Here is a 19274-nt window from a genome sequence, read left to right as displayed (position 1 = left end):
TACGTGCGCTGGGAGGGCACAGAAGTTAGGTGAGGGAGCTTCAGCTCAAGTGCAGAATGGCGTAATTTCCCCATCTGCAAGGTAGTTTTCTTGACTTGAACAGCCTTCCGTGACAGGGGTGGGGCCGTGATGGGCGTGGAGGTGTGCAAGCCCCCTGAGGTGGGGACAGAAGTTGGTGTCCTGCAGGCCTTGGTCTAGCCAAGTCCGTGAGAGTCCTTCCCTTTAGAATGAGGGTTGTGTCAAGGACAGCGGGTGTCCCGGGGCTTCTACATATTCCTTCTATGAAATGGTTTTGGGGGTTAAGTTTAATCTGCCCCCTTTCTAAGTATGCTGAGCAGTCTCTTCAAGAATAGCCTTTGGCTCCTTGCCTCCTACTTCCTATTTGACTTCCTCTCTTCTCTCATGTCATCTGTTCAAGAAACAAATGATCGTTAAGGAAGATGCATTAGGGATAGAGGGATGAGTAAGCCCGGTGCTCTGTTCTCAGGGACTCACAATTCAGTACAATGGGTGAGGAAGATGCCCAGACAAGTCCATAGCCATTCGTGCATGAGTAAACTGATCATCCCGAAGTGGCAAGTACTATCAGACTGCTGTCCAGTATGGTACTGTCTGGTACTACTCTCCAGGACAATGCTGTCTACAGAAAATGCTGAGTGTTCAGCAGACAGAGGGGTGACTGCCCAGTGAGGGGTCAGGGAAGGCTTCGTGGAGGAGAAAGTAACCAAACTTCTCTAACAGCCACTGTGTACCTGGCCCTGGGCCAGGTGGCTTAGTTTGGTATACTGTGAAGTTCCCCCCACCCACCCACCCACCCACCCAACAACCCTAGGAAGTAAGTGGTCTGATCCCCATTTCACAGATGAAAACACAGAGGCTCGTCCTTTCTCAGATTCCATTTTGCTATTATCCCTCCTTTATATATAAACTCTTAAGATCTAGCAGTGAACCACGGGAGCCTTCAGGAACCCTACCTGCCACGGCTGCTACCCCAGCCTCTGTGGGAAAATCATGGGATTTAAAAAACAGGCTTGAGTTGAATCTCAGCTCTGTCACTTACGGGAATGTGACCGTAAACAAATCTCTTATCCTCTGTATGCCTCCTTTTGCTGTTTGCTATAAAGTGGGGAGAAGAGTCAACCAAATCTTTGTACGGAGGAAATAACACGTGTACAGCATCTAGCTCAATGCCTAGCAACACTAGTTTAATTTCTTTTTTTCTAAATTCCTCTCAAATTGTATGCTGGCTTTTAACTTTGCTCGCGCCACTACCAATGCGTTCTGGTCAAACTGGGGGAGAGATTTAATTTGCTGAGAATGATCACAACCTGTGGCCGCAATGGCCCCAGAAACCAAATTGTTCCGAGGTGACCTGATTCTCATTAGCGCGTTTACGCGCCTCTACAGCAGCTGAAGGATTTTGTTGGCCAAGACTCCCAACTGTGTTTGCAGTTATTCATTTATTTTTTTCTTTATAGAGGAGCTACAGGATGGTGTTCTTGAATCTGATGATGATGAAGAGGAAGATGATGAAGTAAGTTGGTGGCCCTTGACACCGCCTAGAAAACTCGTGCCAAATTATTGAGTCTCTTCCTTGCCTCGAAGAGTTAGTCCAGAAATGGAGGTTTTGATCCCTGCAGCATTATTCCTCACAGTGCTGGAGCTTGGCTAAGCTCAGCTGCGGGGGGTCTTGCCCGTCTCAGTTGAGGTGTCGTGTGGCTGCTTTCCGCGTCCAAGCTGGCCTCCCACCCTCCCCGGCCCCTCCGTGTGGCCTCCGATCGCCCAGCGGTCAGGCTTACGGTTCCTCACCGGTTGGTGGCTGGGCTCCAAGAGGGAGGAAGTGAAAGCTTCCAGTCCTCTTCCGGGCTCAGCGGTCTCAGAACATCCCTTCTGCTGTGTTCTGCTCGGGGCACATCACAAGAGTGGCCCAGACTGGGGGACGGAGGTTAGACTCCTCCGACGGGAGGGTTCGAGGCGGGAGGATTGGGGGTGGCCATGTCTGAAGGACACGTGCCGCCCCTGGGGTGGGTTTTCCGCAGCCACAGCACGCAGGTGTCACGCTCCACAGCACTCGGGGCTTATGGGAGGTTGAAAGGCAGCACTTCTGCGACATGAGTCTTTTGCTTTGAAGGGGCCCGAGCCTGCCCTGGTCTTCCTCATGTTTGGGAGCGTCGGGCCCGGAGGCTCCCCGTGAGGCTCTCTAGGCTGAGAGGCTTGGTTCAGAGCGGGCAGAACCAACCACCTTGCTGTTTTATTTGCGCTGTTTCAATATGGGTTTCCTTGGCTCTGCAAAATCTGCTTACCTGGTTTTTTAAAACCAGAAGGTTCAGAACTAACGTCGGTGAGTCTCATGAAGCGAGGATAGAGAATGGCGACTCGTGGGCGGGAGATGGGTTTTTCAGACGACGAGCTTTCTCCTCGTTCTTCCTCCAGGCCTACAAAACCCATACACGTTACTCTCTCCACTTCTTCTCGGTACTAATTCCTGGTTTGCATTCCTTCTATTTTGTGGGGAGCAAGTACTCCTGAAGTGAATGCTGGAGGAGAGGTTTCCCCTTGGAGTTGTGGTCTCTCGGGTTAAAAGGTCTGTAAAGTCAGGTTTTTGTCCACTGATGGCACCAGCTGGGGAAGATCTTCCAGCGAGTTCATTTAAGAGCCTTCATTTAAGAGCCTTCCTGCGAAGAAGGCTGCGCTGAGGTCGCCCAGTGATTGTCCTTCCCACAGGCCGCCTCCCGCCTGCCGTTTTCTTCCTGAGCTGTAGGTGGCGCTAGAGGGTGAAGACCGCTCGGCCTTGTCCGACAAGCGCAGTTCTGGACCTCGGCTGGGGATCCTGGCCCCTTCCTTTGCAAAGGTGGATCCAGAGAGGGGAGGAGACCAGCCTAAGGTCACACAAAGTCGATGGCAGTAAAATCTGGTTTAGAACAGGGATTGGCAGGCTTTTTCTGTAAAGAGAAAAGTAAATGTTTTAGGCTTTGGAGGCAATGTGGTCTCTGTTTCAACTACTCAAATCTGCCGTTGTGATGCAAAGTAGCTATCAGCAATACATAAAAGGATGAATGCGGCTCTGTTCCCATAAAATTGTATTTATGGACACTAAAATTTGGATTTCATTTGATTTTTGTGGGTCACTAAACTTTTTTTTTTTTTTTCAAATATTTAAAGATGTAAAATCATTCTCAGCTTGCTGGCCTTTCAAAAGCAGGCATCTTGTCCTGTAGGCTATTGTTGGCCAGCCACAGGAGAGAGCCCAGCTCCCTGACCCAGTCTTCTCAGGACTGTGATAAGAGACCATCTTTGTTCCCTGTCCCATCAGTATTGTTTTAAATTATATTTTGAGTTAATATCTTAAGTAATTAATTCCATTGAGTTTTTGTCATTATATCCAGAAGTTCTCCTCAGGAACTATTTGTCCTCTCCCTGAGTTATCTCTTTGGAATTTTTTTGTTTGCTTTGAATTTTTTGTTTTGTTTTGTTGCTCTCAACCCCTTTGTCTTTGAATTGCAAGGGAAAATTCATTTGGCTCAACTGTTCTGTTAATGATGGGAATTCAACTTTGGAAAATATCCCTATGGAAGCAATTATAGTCTACTAAAAATTAAGGAATATACAGATCTTTTATTTTATTTTTTTAAGATTTTATTTTTAAGTAATCTCTATACCCAATGTGGAGCTCATCCACAACCCGAGATCAAGAGTCACATGCTCCACCGACTGAGCCAGCCAGGCGCCCCTATAGAGATCTTTTAATTTTCTGGACTTTTGGCTACCCTGATTTTTATTTTAAGAGGGTAGGGTTTGAAAATATTTGTTGTGATAACTAGGATTTTCAGAAGACTCTGAAAGTGTTTAGTTGGGAAATTGTAAGGAAAGGATCTGGCCTTTGGGGCCGGAACATGGCTCTGCGATGCACTCCAGTCAACAGATCCTGGACTTTGCCTCTCTCTTCACCCCTACAGCACACCGCAGAGTGTTAGCAAGGGCGACCCGGGGAGGGCCCCAGCTATCTGTGTTTTACTCAGCTGGTAAACCGAGAGTGGGTGTTACTTTTTAAATTCGAAAGAAAAAGGAAAGTGAAAGGTGCTTAGACTCAAGGAAAATTTCCACAGAGCATTTGAGCACGTGACACTGTCATTGGAACATGGCTACTACCTCCCAAGGTGACAGCTTTGAAGGAGACAGCACAAGTGTTTTCAGGACCTTTGAGTCAAATGTCATCTTGCTTAGCATTGTAAAAAAAATTTTTTAATTTCCTATTGAAACCCAAAACACAGATAATGGAGCCAGTGTTTTCACGGAGCTACTCAATGCTTCTAAAGATAACATGGCTCTATCGGGGTGGGGCTGGAAGCCAAGGGGAATTAGGCTCCGTTTACCTTACATCCAGTTAAAATCTGTGCACTTGCAACTGTGGCCACTGGTCCTGCTGCCCAGGAAGCTCAAGAGACCCCCCAGGTGCACAATCTGATCTAATTTCTAAGAATGTAATGACTTGTCCTGGTGTGCTGAAAGTTGTGTCTGATATACACACATTTATATGCCAAAATAAAGAGATGGAAAGGTAGCGTTAGGGATGTTTTTTTCTGACTTACAGGCTGTCTAGTGTATAACGTCAAATAGGAGAAGGAAATCACAAAGCGATGTGAACACTAGGATTCAATTTCAGAAAGAAAACAAACATAAATACACAGCCTGATGAATGATGTATGTACTTCTGTGTACGCGCAGCAGAAAGGCGTGGCAAGTTACGCCCTCTTTGTTGACACAGGAAACTACCTGGAGACCAGGAGGAGGAAATGGGGGGAGGCAGCGAGGTCCTGGTCAGTGGGGAGGGCCGCAGGGTCACCGGTGTAGTGAGAAGTGAGAGAGAGGGTGCGCCAGATTCAGTGGGCGGAGGGCGGAGGGCGGGTGCTGAGCACCTTGAAGACTAATGGGGCAAAAAGTCAAACCGAGTTGGGGAGCAGGTGGGAAGTAAGAGAATGGAGCCGGTAAGATATGCGGCTCTTCCCACGAATCTGGCTGTGAGCGAGAGAGCAAGTGCGAGAGCCCGCAAGCAGGGCGGTTGTGTTCGGTTCTAATTTGGGAGACACCGAAGCTTATTAAAATGCTGCTGGGAAGCATCCGGCTGAGAGGGAGAGGTGGAGCATTCAGGGCAGGAGGAGAGAGGAAGGATGGCCTCGGAAGGACAGGTGTTTTCATCATTTTCTAAATTGCTTCTGATGCTCTCTTGGCCCACAAGCCCCCAGACCCATTTAAACCTCCAGAGAAATAAAACCTTCATTAGATGGGCTTGGCCAGCACACACACAGGAACAGGCAGGCAACGGCTACAGTTTGTAAGGGCGCGAACGCATCTCACCAGGTGGTTCAAAGAAATGTGTCATCTAATACAATTTAGTCTTGTTTCTAACATTTATTCATTTTTGAGAGACAGAGCGTGAGCAGAGGAGGGGCAGAGAGAGAGAGAGGGAGACACAGAATCCAAAGCAGGTTCCATGCTCTGAGCTGTCAGTGCAGAGCCCGACGCGGGGCTCGAACTCACGGACCGCGAGATCATGCCCTGAGCCGAAGTCGGACGCTTAACCGACCGAGCCACCCAGTTGCCCCTAGTACAATTTAGTTTTATGTTAAACATTTGTCTTATGTTCCCAGAAAGCTGATGGCAAATCACAGGGCTCGGGAACCCTGATTCCAGTGTTCCCACCACAAATGGCTCATTTCCCGATTACAGTGTAAGGTGAGGTGTCTAGCTCATAAGTGGAGAAGAAAAGCCTTCTTGTGCTATTTGAGAAGACTGATTTTAAGACAAATATTCTCCCCTCTTAACAAAACAGGCTTAAGTGCCAGGTGAGATCAGCATGGACGTCGACTCGCTGGTTGCCGTGGAAGTGACAGTCCTATGCTCAGCAATCTCCTTCTCTAGAGATTTCTCGAGGCTAAGAGTCATTTATTTATTCAACAAATATTTGAGCGCCTTGACATAACATCATTCTAGGAAATAATGAGGAAGGGATACAAAACAAATCTGAAAGAGTATCTGGGCTTAAAATACCTCCAAGTAAGATTTGGATAAGTGAGAGAATAATGATGCTGATCATCGCCACTCACGGCTGTGGCATCACCAGGTGCCGGGCGCTGTTTAGGCACCGTGCGTGCATTCGCTCATCTCCTCGCAACGACCCTGCGGCGGGTGCCATCGTTGTGCCCGTTCCACAGGTGAGAAAACAGAAAATACGGCACTTACCGAGTTCACACAACCGCAGGGACGGAGCTTGGAATCAAACCCAGGGGGTCTGACTCGCAAGTCCAAGCCGTTAGCCACTACGCGATTTTGTCTCTTGTGAGACGTGTGAACACGTGTAGACAAAAAGTAATAGAAAATAAATATATAATTATAGGTTCACGAATGTGATAGAAACAAGAAGTGCTGTAGAAATTCCAAAGGCTGCAAAAGTACTGGAACATGGCCGTCCCGACAGGACTTTTCCCTAGCCTAGGTTGACAGATAAGAGGAATGGATTGAGGACAAGAAAAATGTGGTCAGGAAAGCAGGAGAGGCATCTTCCACGGGAGACGGCGTAAGCTCATCCCTTGCTGCCCCTGTGACCCACATCAGTATGGGTTTGTGCTTTCACATTGTTCTTGTGAGATACACACATACAGTATTATACATAGACATGCACATATCCATGTATGTTTTCATCAGTACTGGTTTTACAAAATGAGATGGCATAGATTATAGATCCAAGCACACACATACGCTGTGTTGTCTTTGCTCTTGTTAATATTTCCTGGCAGTCCCTCTAGGTCAGCCAGCAGGGCAAATTGATTCTGTTTAGTGCCATAGGTGTACAGTTTTCCGGATCTTTGCTTTGTCAAACAATGCCGCCGTAAATAGATGCTTATTTACTGGTACTTTTACTTACGTGGGCTTTTGTTGCTGGGTTGAAGTGTATGTGTGTTTTTAATTGTGATAGACTTCTCCAGATTGTTTTTCAAAAAGGCGGTGGCAATTCGGATTTCACTGGCAGAGCAGGAGAGGAGACTTCCCTCCATCTCCACCAGCGTTAGGTGCAATCATTATTTTTGCCAATCTCATATTGATAAAGTGCTATCTTGTTATCTTAATTTGCGTCCCCATTGTATAGTGTGAGCGTCTTTTATGTTTATTTTATTGGATATTTGGGTTTGCCGTGCTGTAATTGCCTATTCGTGTCCTTTTCTCATTTTTAACATTGTTTGTCTTCCCGTGTCACTTCCTTTGGATTCTCAGTATGTTACAGATATTGCCCCTTTTTCACCTTCAATGCACAACATTCGAAGATACATCTTTTATTCATTGACTTATTTTTATAAATTTGCCACAACTCTTTTAAAATTTTTAAGAAGATACATATATTGACTTTTCTTTTACAGCTTCTGTGTTTCTGTCCCAGTTAAGGTCCCCTGAACCATAAATTTTACATTAGTCTCCTAGATTTTCTCTTCAGACTTTATTTTTTTCATTTCAATTTTAATTATTAAATATATATTTTTTAAGAGTGAGCAAGAGAGCATGTGCACCCATGGGGGAGGGGCAGAGAGAAGGGGAGAGAGAATATCCCAAGCAATCTCCACACAGAGCATAAGGCTCAATCTCACAAACCACAAGATCATGACCTGAGCTGAAATCAAGAGTCGGGTAGGCGCTTAACTGACTGAGCCACTCAGGTGCCCTTGTTTAGCTTTTTAAGTAAACTAACTCGACCTCCAACGTGGGGCTCGAGCTCTTGACCCTGAGATCAAGAATGGCATGTTCCTCTGACTGAGCCAGCCAGGTGCCCCAATTCTTACATATACATAGAAAAATACATATCATATTTATGTGAGGTTTGAAGTAACTTCTCAGATTTTTGGTTTCAGGACATTTTTTCACTCCTAAAAATTATTGAAGATTCCAAAGAGCTTTTGTTTATGTGTATTTTGCCTATCAATATTTGCTAAATTAGGAAGAATTTAAAACTGATAGAATGTGTTTATTACCTTTTATTTTTATTCTTTTTAAGTTTATTTCTTTTGAGGAAGAGAGAGAATGGGGGAGGGAGGGAGGGAGGGAGAGAGGGAGAGGGGGGGAGAGAGAGAGAGAGAGAGAGAGAGAGAGAGAGAGAGAGAGAGAGAGAGAGAATAAATCCCAAGCAGGTTCTGTGCCATGAGCACAGAGCCAGAAGCAGGGCTGACCTGAGCCAAAATCAAGACTCAGATGCTTAACCAACTGAACCACCCAGGTGCCCCAAGCGTCCAACTCTTGATTTTGGCTCAGGTCGTGACCCCAAGGTTGTGGCATTGAGGCCTGCATTGGGTTCCACGCTGAGTGTGGAGCCTGCTTAAGATTCTCTCCCTCTCTCTCTCTCTCTCTCTCTCCCTCTCTCTCTCTCTCTCTCTCTCTCTCGTTCTCTCTCTCCCCCCCCAACCCCCCACTCATGTTCTCTCCTTAAATAAACAAAACAAAACATTAAAAGCAAAACAAAAAAAGGTTAGTTGCAACATAAATTCAAACACCATACCAACAAATCTTTTTTATTCTGTTAAAATCTGCTAGTCTCTTTTGCATTCTGTTAATCTTACTTTCTGATTGTTCATTGCTAGTGCATAGAAATACAATTGCTTTTAGTGTATTGATCTTGTATCCTGAAACCTTACCGAACTCGTTTATTAGCTGTAAGAGTTTTTGTTTCTTTGTTTTGTTTTGTGATGGGTTCCTTAGGATTTTCTGTACACAATGCCATATCCTCTGTAAATATAGATGATTTTTCCTCTCTAGTTTAGATGTCTTTCATATTCTTTTCTTGCCTAAATTGCCCTGGCTACAACTTCAGTACAACATTGAATAGAAGTGCTTGTCATTTTCCTGATCTTCGGGGGAAAGATTTCTGTCTTTTACTGTCCGTTGTGATGTTGGCTGTGGGTTCCTTATAAAGGCTCATTATCAGGTTGAACTTCCCTTCTTTTCAGCGGTTGTGAAGTATTGGATTTTGCTGAATGCTTTTCCCACATTAATGAAGATGATCATGTAAAATTTCTTCCCTTCATTCTGTTCATAGTGTATCACATTGATTGATGTATGTTAAACCACCCAGTAACCACCCAGTAACATATAAAAGGGATTACAAATCCCTTTTATATGTTACTGGATTTGGTTTGCTGGTATTTTGTTGAGGATTTTTGTATGTATATTTATAATAGATATCACAGTGTAGTTTGACTTCTCTTATGATGTCTTCTTCTAGTTTTTCAAAAATTTTCACTTCAAGTCTGGTTGACATACAAGATTATATTAGTTTCAGGTGTATAACATAGTGATCAACAATTATATACACCTCTTTTTCTAGTTTTGTACCAGGGTGAGCTGGAAGATGTTCCCCCTTCTGTTTTTGGGAGAGTCTGTGAAGAGTTGATGTTGTTAATTCTTCTGTAAATGTTTGTTGGCCTTCGCCAGTGCAGCCTTCTGGACCTGCGTTTTTCTTTGCAGGAAGTTTTTATTTTTTATTTTTTAATTTCTGGTTTGATCTCTTTACTTGTTATAGGTCTATCTGTTCAGAGTTTTGATTTCTTCTTGAGCCAGTTTCTATAATTTGTGTCTTTCTGAGAATTTGTCCATTCTATCCAAGACATCTAATTTGTCGATTTGTGTGCAGTTTTTTGTAGTATTGCCTTGTGATCTTTCCCTCTATAAGGTCAGTAGTGTCCCAGCTTTCATTCCTGATTTTAGTAACTTGAGTCTTATCTCTTTTTCTTGGACAGTGCTATGGACTGAATTGTGCCCTCTCACATTCATATGTTGAAGCCCTGACCCCTGTGTGCGTGCATTTGGAGACAGGGCCTCTAAGGAAGTAATTAAGATTAAAGGAAGTCATAGGGGTGGGGCCCTAATCTGGTGGGATTAGTACCCTTAAGAAAAGAGACACCACAAGATACTCTCACCACCATGGGGGAGGGCACAGAGAAGGTGGCTCTCTGCATCCAGAGAGCTCTCATCAGGAAGTGAAACAGCCCACACGTCTTGGCCTTGGACTTCCCAGCCTCCAGAACTGTGAGAAATACATTTCTGTTGGTTAAGCCCCCCGGTCTGTGGTATTTTACTGTAGCAGCCCGAGCTGACTAAGACAGTCAATCTAGCTAAAGATTCATCAATTCTGTAGATCTTTCCAAAAACCAACTTTTCATTTTATTGATTTTCTCTATTGTTTTTCTGTTCTCTATTTCACTTATCTCTACTCTAATCTTTATTATTCCCTTCCTTCTGCTTTTCTTTTTCTGTTTCTTGAAGGTGTAAACTTAGGTTACTGATTTGAAAGCCTTCTTTTTTCTAATGTAGGCATTAAATGCATACATTAAATATATATCACTATAGTTTGCAAGGATATGGTGGATTTGCCCTGTTGGTGGAAAATAGTATGGAGTTCCCTCAAAAAATGAAAAATAGAACTACCCTACAATCCAGCAATCACAGTACTGGGTATTTACCCAAAGAATACAAAAACACTCATTCAGAGGAATACATATACCCCTGTTTATGTTTATTGCAGCATTATTTACTATAGCCAAACGATGGAAGCAGCCCAAATGTCCATCAATGGATTAATGGATAAAGAAGATGTGGAACACACACACACACACACACACACACACACACACACACACACAGGAATATTATTCAGCCATAAAAAGAGTGAAATCTTGGGGTGTCTGGGTGGCCCCGTCGGTTAAGCATCTGACTCTTGGTTTTGGCTCAGGTCCTGATCTCACGGTTTGTGGGTTCGAGCTCCATGTTGGGTTCCATGCTGATAGTGCGGAGCCTGCTTGAGATTCTCTCTTTGCCCCTCCCCCTCTCACTTTCTCTGTCTCTCAAAAATAAATAAACTTAAAAAAACTTATAAAAAAAAGTGATATCTTGCCATTTGCAATGACATAGATGAAGCTAGAGAGTATTATGCTAAGCGAAATAAGTCAGAGAATTCAAGAAACAAACAAGCAAAGGGGGAAAGAAGAGAGAGAGGCAAACCAAGAAACAGACTTGGGTCGCCTGGCTGGCTCAGTTGGAAGAGCATGTGACTCTTGATCTTAGGGTTGTGAGTTTAAGCCCCATGTTGGGTGTATAGATTACTTACAAGTAAAATCTTTTTAAAAAAATAAAGTAAAATCTTAAAAAACTAAAAAAAAAAAAAACCAGACTCAGGTATAGAGAACAAACTAACGGTACTAGAAGGGAAGATGGGGGATGGGTGAAATAGCTGATGGGAATTTAGGAGGGCACTTGTGATGAGCACCAGGTGATGTATGGAAGTGTTGAATCACTATATTGTACACCTGAAGCTAATATTACACTGTATGTTCACTAACTAGAATTTAAATTAAAACCGAGAGAGAGAGAGAGACATCTGACAGAGGTACATACCCAGCTCACCTAGCATGGGATGTCTGTCACACCCTCAACCAATGTAAAGTGTATATGTATACACATTTATGTGTGTGTGTGTGTGTATATATGTATATATATGTATGTGTATATATGTATATATGTGTGTATATATGTATATATATACGTGTACATATGTATGTACATATATATATGTATATATATGTGTGTGTATATATGTGTATATATATATATATATATATATATATATATATATATATATATTCCCACTATAAATTTCCCTCAGAGTACTGATTTTGCTATATCCCATAAGTTTTGGAAAGTTCTGTTTCCATTTCCACTTACCTCGAAATATTTTCTACTTTTCCTTGTGATTTCTTCTTTGGCCCATTGGCCATTTGTGAGTGTGTTTTCAAGAGCCCTGGAGACAAGGCCGTTGACACTGAACAGGCTCTCAGATCAAATAAAGATAAGCCCTGGGAGGTGTTCCCAAGGACTTGCCTGACAGGTCAATTAATGATGGTTCTCTTGGAACGGGGCTTTGGGGAAGCTCAAAGCCCACCTGCTCCTTTCCAGTGACCGCTTGGTTGCTGGTTTTCACTTTGATTGCAGGGCTGGGGGTTTTCAAGGAGCTGGGGAGAGAGAGGAATGTCACAACATTTGCTATTCTTACTGACAATTAGCCCTTTTTTTTTTTTTCTTGAATAAGCACTCCTCAGATGGTCATAAGCCATTGGTTAATTTCCAGAGTTCTGAAAATTTTGGTTTGGACAGTTTTTGCCAGTGTTTTCCTTGCTTTTGTGGAGGAGTGGATTTTTGGAAGTTCTTACATCACAATTCCTGCTGGCATCCTGCCTAGTTTATACCCATGCATGATTTTGTATTTTCATGCATTGATCATTTGGGAAATAACGCTTTCTCATTTTTGCAGTTTTTCCAAATGTGGCCATACTTCATTACAAAACATCCAGAAACTGCATTAGTTAATATTGCCTCTGATCTCATCAGAAAAGTCTTTAGAGGGGCGCCTGCGTGGCTCAGTCGGTTAAGTGTCTGACTTCGGCTCAGGTCATGATCTCACGGTTTGTGAGTTTGAGCCCCGCGTCGGGCTCTGTGCTGATAGCTCAGAGCATGGATCCTGCTTCAGATTCTGTGTCTCCCTTTCTCTCTGCCCCTCCCGTGCTTGTGCTCTGTCTCTCTCTGAAAAATAAATAAATGTAAAAAACAAAAAATTAAAGTAAAGAAAGGTCCTTAGGTATTGGGAAGCTATTAAGCTTGCAGTGGCAGGAGCAAGTGTTTTCAAATGTTTGTTTTCTCTGGAGAGTTCAAATTTCATCATTGATAATAGATCCTACCCGTTGTTTTCCTTGATGTGAGGGGCTCACCTCATTAATCTCTGAGAAAATGTCTGCCCGACACCTAAGTCTGAAACAACATAGTTTGTCTATCATTCTTTCAAGTAAAAATGGTGTTCCTTAAAAAACAAAACAAAAAACAAAAACAAAAAAAAAACAAAAAACTGCCTAGTTAGGCTCGCAGCTCAGATAATCTCACAAATGTTTTTCAAGATAACCATCACGTACATCCCATTTTGTTACACAGAATGTTAGAAAGACGGTCCACTGGAGTCGAGACTTTGTCAAATTCCTGCTGCTTCATCAAGGACATTCTTCAGTGAAACTCTAACAGCTTTCTGTCACTGATCTATAATTTTTCTGTCTGTCCATGTGCTCATCCATCTATCTGTACGTCTATCCATCTGTCTATTAACCTGTGGTGGCAGTGGCGACGGCTACTCGAGTTTGGTGGCCCCTCCTGATGAAGGCACCGGTGGTTTTACCCTCTGTTGCGTCTGTTCCATCAGCGCAAATGTCAGCACGGTTGTCCAGGGATAAACCATGCAAGTCAATACATTAAATATTTCTTCTGGCAACACTTGTGTTTGTTGTCAAGCAACAAAAAAGATCTGTATGCAAAAGTCTTTGGTGGCTAGTTACTGTTGATACTGGATGAGTATAAGCGAAATAGCAAGTCCAGGCATACTTCTGCAGCTGAGATATAAATTAACACAGCGTTCATGTTTGCAGCTTAATCTTTGATTCGACGAGCTACTGTTTCATTGGAAAGTAGCATAATGTAATTTCTTTTGTTAACTGCCCATTCAGCAGTGTAAGCTCTACAAGGCTATTGGGTATGTTTCTTCAACAAAGACAATAATTACCCTTCATTGTTCTTCAGTGGTTTTGTTGTTTCTTTTTGAAAATAATTGGGGGTGGGGGGTGGTTTTAGATGCACAGAAAAAAACAATACAGAGTGCCCATATACCCATCACACAGCTTCGGTGGCTTTTTAATTTCTAGTTTGAAAAAATATGAAAACAAATTTTCAATTATTGACTTTTAAAGAAGTCATCACATCTATGTTTAAAATATTCAAATCCATTTTCTTTAAACTCTCAATGATTTGTCTCAAAATGATACCTCAATTATACTTATCTGTCATTATAATATTATCTAAATATGTTTTGTTACATAAGACACAATAAGGCATCTGTTGACATCTACAAAATTGAGGGAAAGATAGCTTCCGTGTAATTCCGTTTTTTATTTGAAGTCTGTCCAGCTTCTTTGGAATACATCCTTCCCTTCCATGAGTCAGAGAATTTCCTGATAAGTATTTTTCTCGGCATCTTTTCATATAAATGGTGCAGCTGTGGGTTGAGAAAGTGGGGCCTCCGGTCTCCCTTTTTAAGCCAATGATCCATCCTTAAATATAAGAAAATATAAGAAAAAATACTGTATAAGTAAGTTTTCTTTTATTTTAGAATAAATGATTCTTAAATTTTAAAATAACAGTTTTAGTGAAAATCTTACAAATTAAAAAATTTCTTGAAAAAATTATAAAAATACTATTCCAAAAGAAACAATAGGTCTACTTATAGTCTGTTTCCACATAAGAGCAAGGAAAGATTTGATTTTGAAATAATGACATATTGAATGATAATGAAGTTATATCAGTTATAGTAGATGTGACCAAGATAGCTAGTGAAGACACAAGGGAAGAACTGAGCACATGTTTATATCCCGAACCTCAGAAGCTTGTAGAAAGTACAAGAATACTCAAACATACATTCTGTTAGCTATCAGAGTGATATCATCACATGTCATGTAGCTCTAGAAAACTTCAGTGTATCATAAGAGAATGAAAGTAAAAAAGGCAAGTATTATTACTATTAAAATAATTATATATTATTTTATATTTTATAAATTATAGTATAGAAGTATATTGTAGCTGTGAACATAGTTTAGACTTCATGGACCCCCCGAGATCTTAAGGTCTCCAGAGTTTCCCCAGACCACACTTTGAGAACCACTGGTTTACCGTTTTGTTTTGTACAATCTTTATGAGTTTGAGTATTACAATTTAATGAAAAGGGGCGTCTGGGTGGCTCAGTCAGTTAAGAGTCCGACTTTGGCTCAGGTCATGATCTCACGGTTCGTGGGTTAGAGTCCCATGTCAGGCTCTGTGCTGACAGCTTGGAGCCTGGAGCCTTCCAATTCTGTGTCTCCCTCTCTCTGCCCCTCCCCTGCTGACACTCTGTCTGTCTGTCTCTCTCAAAAATAAATAAACATTAAAAAAAAAATTTTACAGTTTACACTGACTTTGTAAAGTGGATAATAGGGTTTCTTCATCTTTTCCTAAGGACTGGAATTAGTTTTGTTTTGCTTTATTTTGCCCTCTCAGTTCTTCTGCCCCCACCCCATCCACCTGGCCCAGTGATACCTGCTCGGTCTCTCCTGAGGAAATGAATCTGGTCAGGTACAAGTAGGAAGATGGCCGGTGGGTGGGTCTGCGGCTGACCTCCCCAGGTGGCTGCAATGAACTCAGACCCAGTGACCATTTCCTGTGGTTGACTGTGACACAGAAGGGCTAGATTTTTTTTTTTTTAATATTATTCCCTGCAGCATCAGTGCAGAAAGCAGAAAACTGGGCCTTATTCCTTTAAAATACAAATTCGTGTCATTTTCAACATACAACTCAGCATGATACTTTCTTAGATGTATTTCACCAAAACAAGGCCCTGCGTAGAAAGGCGGCAGGTAGTAGAGCCACATCGGTAGCTTTTATAACATCCCTGTGGGTTCTGGCATCGCTAAGGGATAACTAGCATCAAATCACTTTTTGCAGTTTCCGGGACATTGTCAGCCCTTGCTGAATGTTAGCTCTCATTACTATTGGCGTGACGATGATGATTGTCATGATTATCAATATCCCCTCCGGCGTCAGCTCCAGGTCCACCGCGCCCGGCTATGGAGAACCATGTATGCTGGTGTTTCCGCACTTGGCATTCCGTTGCCGGCTCTGGTGGCAGCGTGGGTGCCACAGAGGAGCCCTCGATAAGAATGTGGCCTCAGGTGTTTTAAAATACAGTGTATTTATAGAAAATTTGAGGTTCAGTAAGGCTAAGAGATCAGAAGACAAGTGCCTTTGAAAAGATAGTTTGTTACAGTTCCCAAAAGTCAGGGGCATGCTGCATCCTGGGGGGGGTGGGGGGGGGTGGGCGGGGGCGATGCCGGAAAGCCCCAGGGTCAGTCACGAGGCAGAGGGAGAGAAGGGACATGTAGCCAAGAGCTTCGATTGTGGTTTGTGCAGGAAGGAGTGAGGGAGGCAGGGTAAGCAGGTTCAGGATCCGATAGTTTGAATAGTTTCAGTGGGCTCTGGCCTGAGGGGCTGCCCCTGGTTGTCTCGAACATGGCCCTGGGGTCATTAGGGCAGGTGAATAATGGCCAAGAGTGTGAGAGCCTGATAACAGGAGGTAGTTGGGGTGCCGGCCCTGGATTGGTTGGCTTGCCCTTGAAAGGTGCGCTCCCGACTGAGTTTTCCACCGTCTCTGGGAACTGGCTTCTAGCCTCATCTCCCTCGAGAAGAAATGGACTCTCCCAAGTGTGAAGGAGCTCCAGGGACCTTACGTGGTCTCGAACCTTGCCTCCAAGTTAACCACTTCCTTCAGCCCACCATTGCTGCCACCCGCACTCCAGGGCCGGGATAATTACCGCCATCATCCTGCCCGGTTGTAAGATTCACACGATCCCCCTTGGTATTGACGAACAGATAAAGGCCAGAGCCTTTTGAAAGGAGCTTTTGTTTAAAAACCAGAGGAAGAAACTTAGCAAATGAGAGAGCTGCTAGAGCCGTTCGGGTCCAGAGCTGCGTCGCAGAGAGGTGGGCCTCAGGCCGAGGAACGGCATGAGCCCAGAGCACAGGCCCGACCCAGCCAGGGATGCTTCACTGTGGCCTGGGCATGGGCTGTGCAAAGCGGGAGGCGGGACACAGCTGCAGCAGTGCCGAAGCCAGACTGCAGAGAACGGAGAGCCACTGAACTGTTGTGTGCCCGGGAGGGGTGTGAACAGAGCTGGGTCCTGGGAAGATTACTCTGGCACGAGCGTTCACGTTAACTGGAGATCCATAACACGTAGAATTACCTGACGGGCAGTATTTTCTGAGCAGTTACTACGTGTGGGACTGGGCCAAGAGCTCTACAAGCTGTTTTCCGTTGATTCTTCGTACGCCTGCTGTCAAGAAGGTTCTGTTACCAGCACTATGTACTGGACGAGAAAACCGAAGTTTAGAGAGATTCAGGAACGTGCTCGCAGTTACACGGGCAGTAACTAGCTGAAGCGAGGTTTGAACCCAAGCCCACGGACCGCCCCACGCCCCACCTCCCCGCGGCTGTGCACTTTGAGCTTGGGCGGGGAGTGACACTAAGCTGGCCGACGGCAGGGAGACGTTGCGCAGGGAGTCCCCGTGGACAGAACCCTCAGGAGTGCCGGCTACCGGGGTGTGCCATTAGGAACCGAAGGCTGGGGTGACCTTGGGAGGATGATGGTGCCTTGAACAAAAGTGGGGCACACAGGCGGGAGGTGCATATCACGTGCAGGGTAAAGCTGGATTTTAGACGGGGAGGTCCAGGGGCGCCTGGGTGCCTCAGTCCGTTAAATGTCCAACTTGGTATCTGCTCAGGTTGTGATCTTGTGGTCATGAGATCGAGCCCCGTGTCAGGCCCTATGCCGAGCGTGGAGCCTGGTTGGGATTCTCTCTCTCTCTCTCTCTCTCTCTCTCTCTCTCTCTCTCTCCCCTGCCCCTCCCCTGCTTGTGCGCGTGCTCTCTCTCTCTCTCTCTCTCTCAAAATAAATAAACATTTTTTTAATAGATAAATGGGGAAGTGCCTACCATGATCTAGCTAGAACAGAAAGCAGAGGGGCGTAGAACCAGTCAGTTTCTACCCAGGCTTCCCTCATGACCTTGCATTCCACAGACAAAGACATACTGTGGAGTGCTTGGGCCATGACCTCCTTTTCTTCTGCCACCCTCGTATATAACCTGTAAGACGGCCGACCCACCTGAAGCTGTACATGTCCAAAGAGCCAACGGCAAGCTGCTCTCCACGAATCATCTCTGATGGGTTGCCCGCTGTGGTCAGCATGGTTGGCATGGTGCAGATAGGCTTGTGATGCCCTGTTACCTAATTAGCAAAGAAATGTCTGTCTGTGTCTGTATTACTTGCAGGACCTTTCCATTATTTAACCAAGTCAATAAAGAAACCAGTGTTTCCCAATTAAGGCTTTCGCTTTTTTCTGGTTCTAAATCCGTTTATTTCTATAACGGCCCCTGTGCTCCCAGACCTTGGCTGGGATGAACCACCCGTCAGGCTGACTCACGGCTGCTGCCCTCATTTCCACTCTGGTTTCTATGGAAATAGACATCAGAAGGCTCAAAACAAGGTGAGGGCTCTGAGACACCTCATGATTCTGAGGCTTTTGCAAACCCTATTTGTCCGACATCTGTTTCCATGGAAACAGATGCAGAAAAGGTCAACCAGTGCTCTACAATAAGCTTCTCTTTCTCTTATCTAGTTTTGTTTTTTTACAAATAATGAAACAGTGCATGTCTTTTTCGCATTATCACAGAGGTTTTTATTTTTATTTATCTTTTTTTTTTTTAATTTTTTTTTTGAACGTTTATTTATTTTTGGGACAGAGAGAGACAGAGCATGAACGGGGGAGGGGCAGAGAGAGAGGGAGACACAGAATCGGAAGCAGGCTCCAGGCTCTGAGCCATCAGCCCAGAGCCTGACGCGGGGCTCGAACTCCGGGACCGCAAGATCGTGACCTGGCTGAAGTCGGACACTTAACCGACTGCGCCACCCAGGCGCCCCTATTTTTATTTATCTTGAGAGAGATAGAGACATCAAGGTAGGGAGGGGCAGAGAGAGAGAGAGAGAGAGAGATAGAATAGCAAGCAGGCTCCGCACTATCAGCACAGAGCCTAATGCAGGGCTCAGTCTCACAGTTCATGAGATCATGACCTGAGTGGAAATTGAAGGCCCCTAGAAATAGTGCCTTAGGGATGCCTGGCTGGTTCAGTTGGTAGAACATGTGACTCTTGAACTCAGGGTTGTGAGTTCAAGCCCCACGTTGGGTGTGGAGCCTACTTTAAAAAAGACCAAAAAAAAAAAAAAAAACAAAAAAAAAAACCAAACGCTTAGTGTCTTAGGTCTGGGAATATGACTGGAGAAAAATTGTTACATGACCCGCCATTGCTTCCAGCTTCAGAATTCAATTCAGGTGGTGACTGAGCCCCCCTCACGTGCATCACTGTGGCTTGGCTGTAAGGGCCCAGGGTCTATTTGACTCCAGTTTGAGCCCATTTGTATCTAAATTCTATCTACCACCTATGGTATATAAAGTACCGAACTTCGACTAACTAGAACTTAAATAAAAACTTGGAATCAAAAAAAGTAGTGAATACATCTGCTCTGTAAAACATAGAAACAGAAGCAGTTTTCTGTTCTGGTGAGCAAA

At 44.1% G+C, this 19274-nt stretch overlaps 1 protein-coding gene across 7 annotated transcripts in view; it reads left to right on the top strand.

Annotated features, from left to right (window-relative positions):
• The window catches only part of ARMC9 (armadillo repeat containing 9), a 151247-nt gene that overhangs the window by 75847 nt on the left and 56126 nt on the right, over positions 1 to 19274 (top strand). For all 7 annotated transcript variants that reach the window (XR_007154871.1, XM_047871597.1, XM_047871591.1 and 4 more), the window contains one exon: positions 1479 to 1534. Coding sequence is in view for 6 of the 7 variants with exons in the window: in XM_047871597.1 (XP_047727553.1) it covers positions 1479 to 1534 (56 nt within the window). In the remaining variant the exon portion in view is untranslated. The remainder of the gene's footprint in view (positions 1 to 1478; positions 1535 to 19274) is intronic.

The sequence above is a fragment of the Prionailurus viverrinus genome, chromosome C1 (assembly GCF_022837055.1).
Source record: "Prionailurus viverrinus isolate Anna chromosome C1, UM_Priviv_1.0, whole genome shotgun sequence".
Taxonomy (NCBI): domain Eukaryota; kingdom Metazoa; phylum Chordata; class Mammalia; order Carnivora; family Felidae; genus Prionailurus; species Prionailurus viverrinus.
The sequence above is the reverse complement of the archived record's forward strand: the minus strand, read 5'-3'. Positions and strand labels throughout refer to the sequence as shown.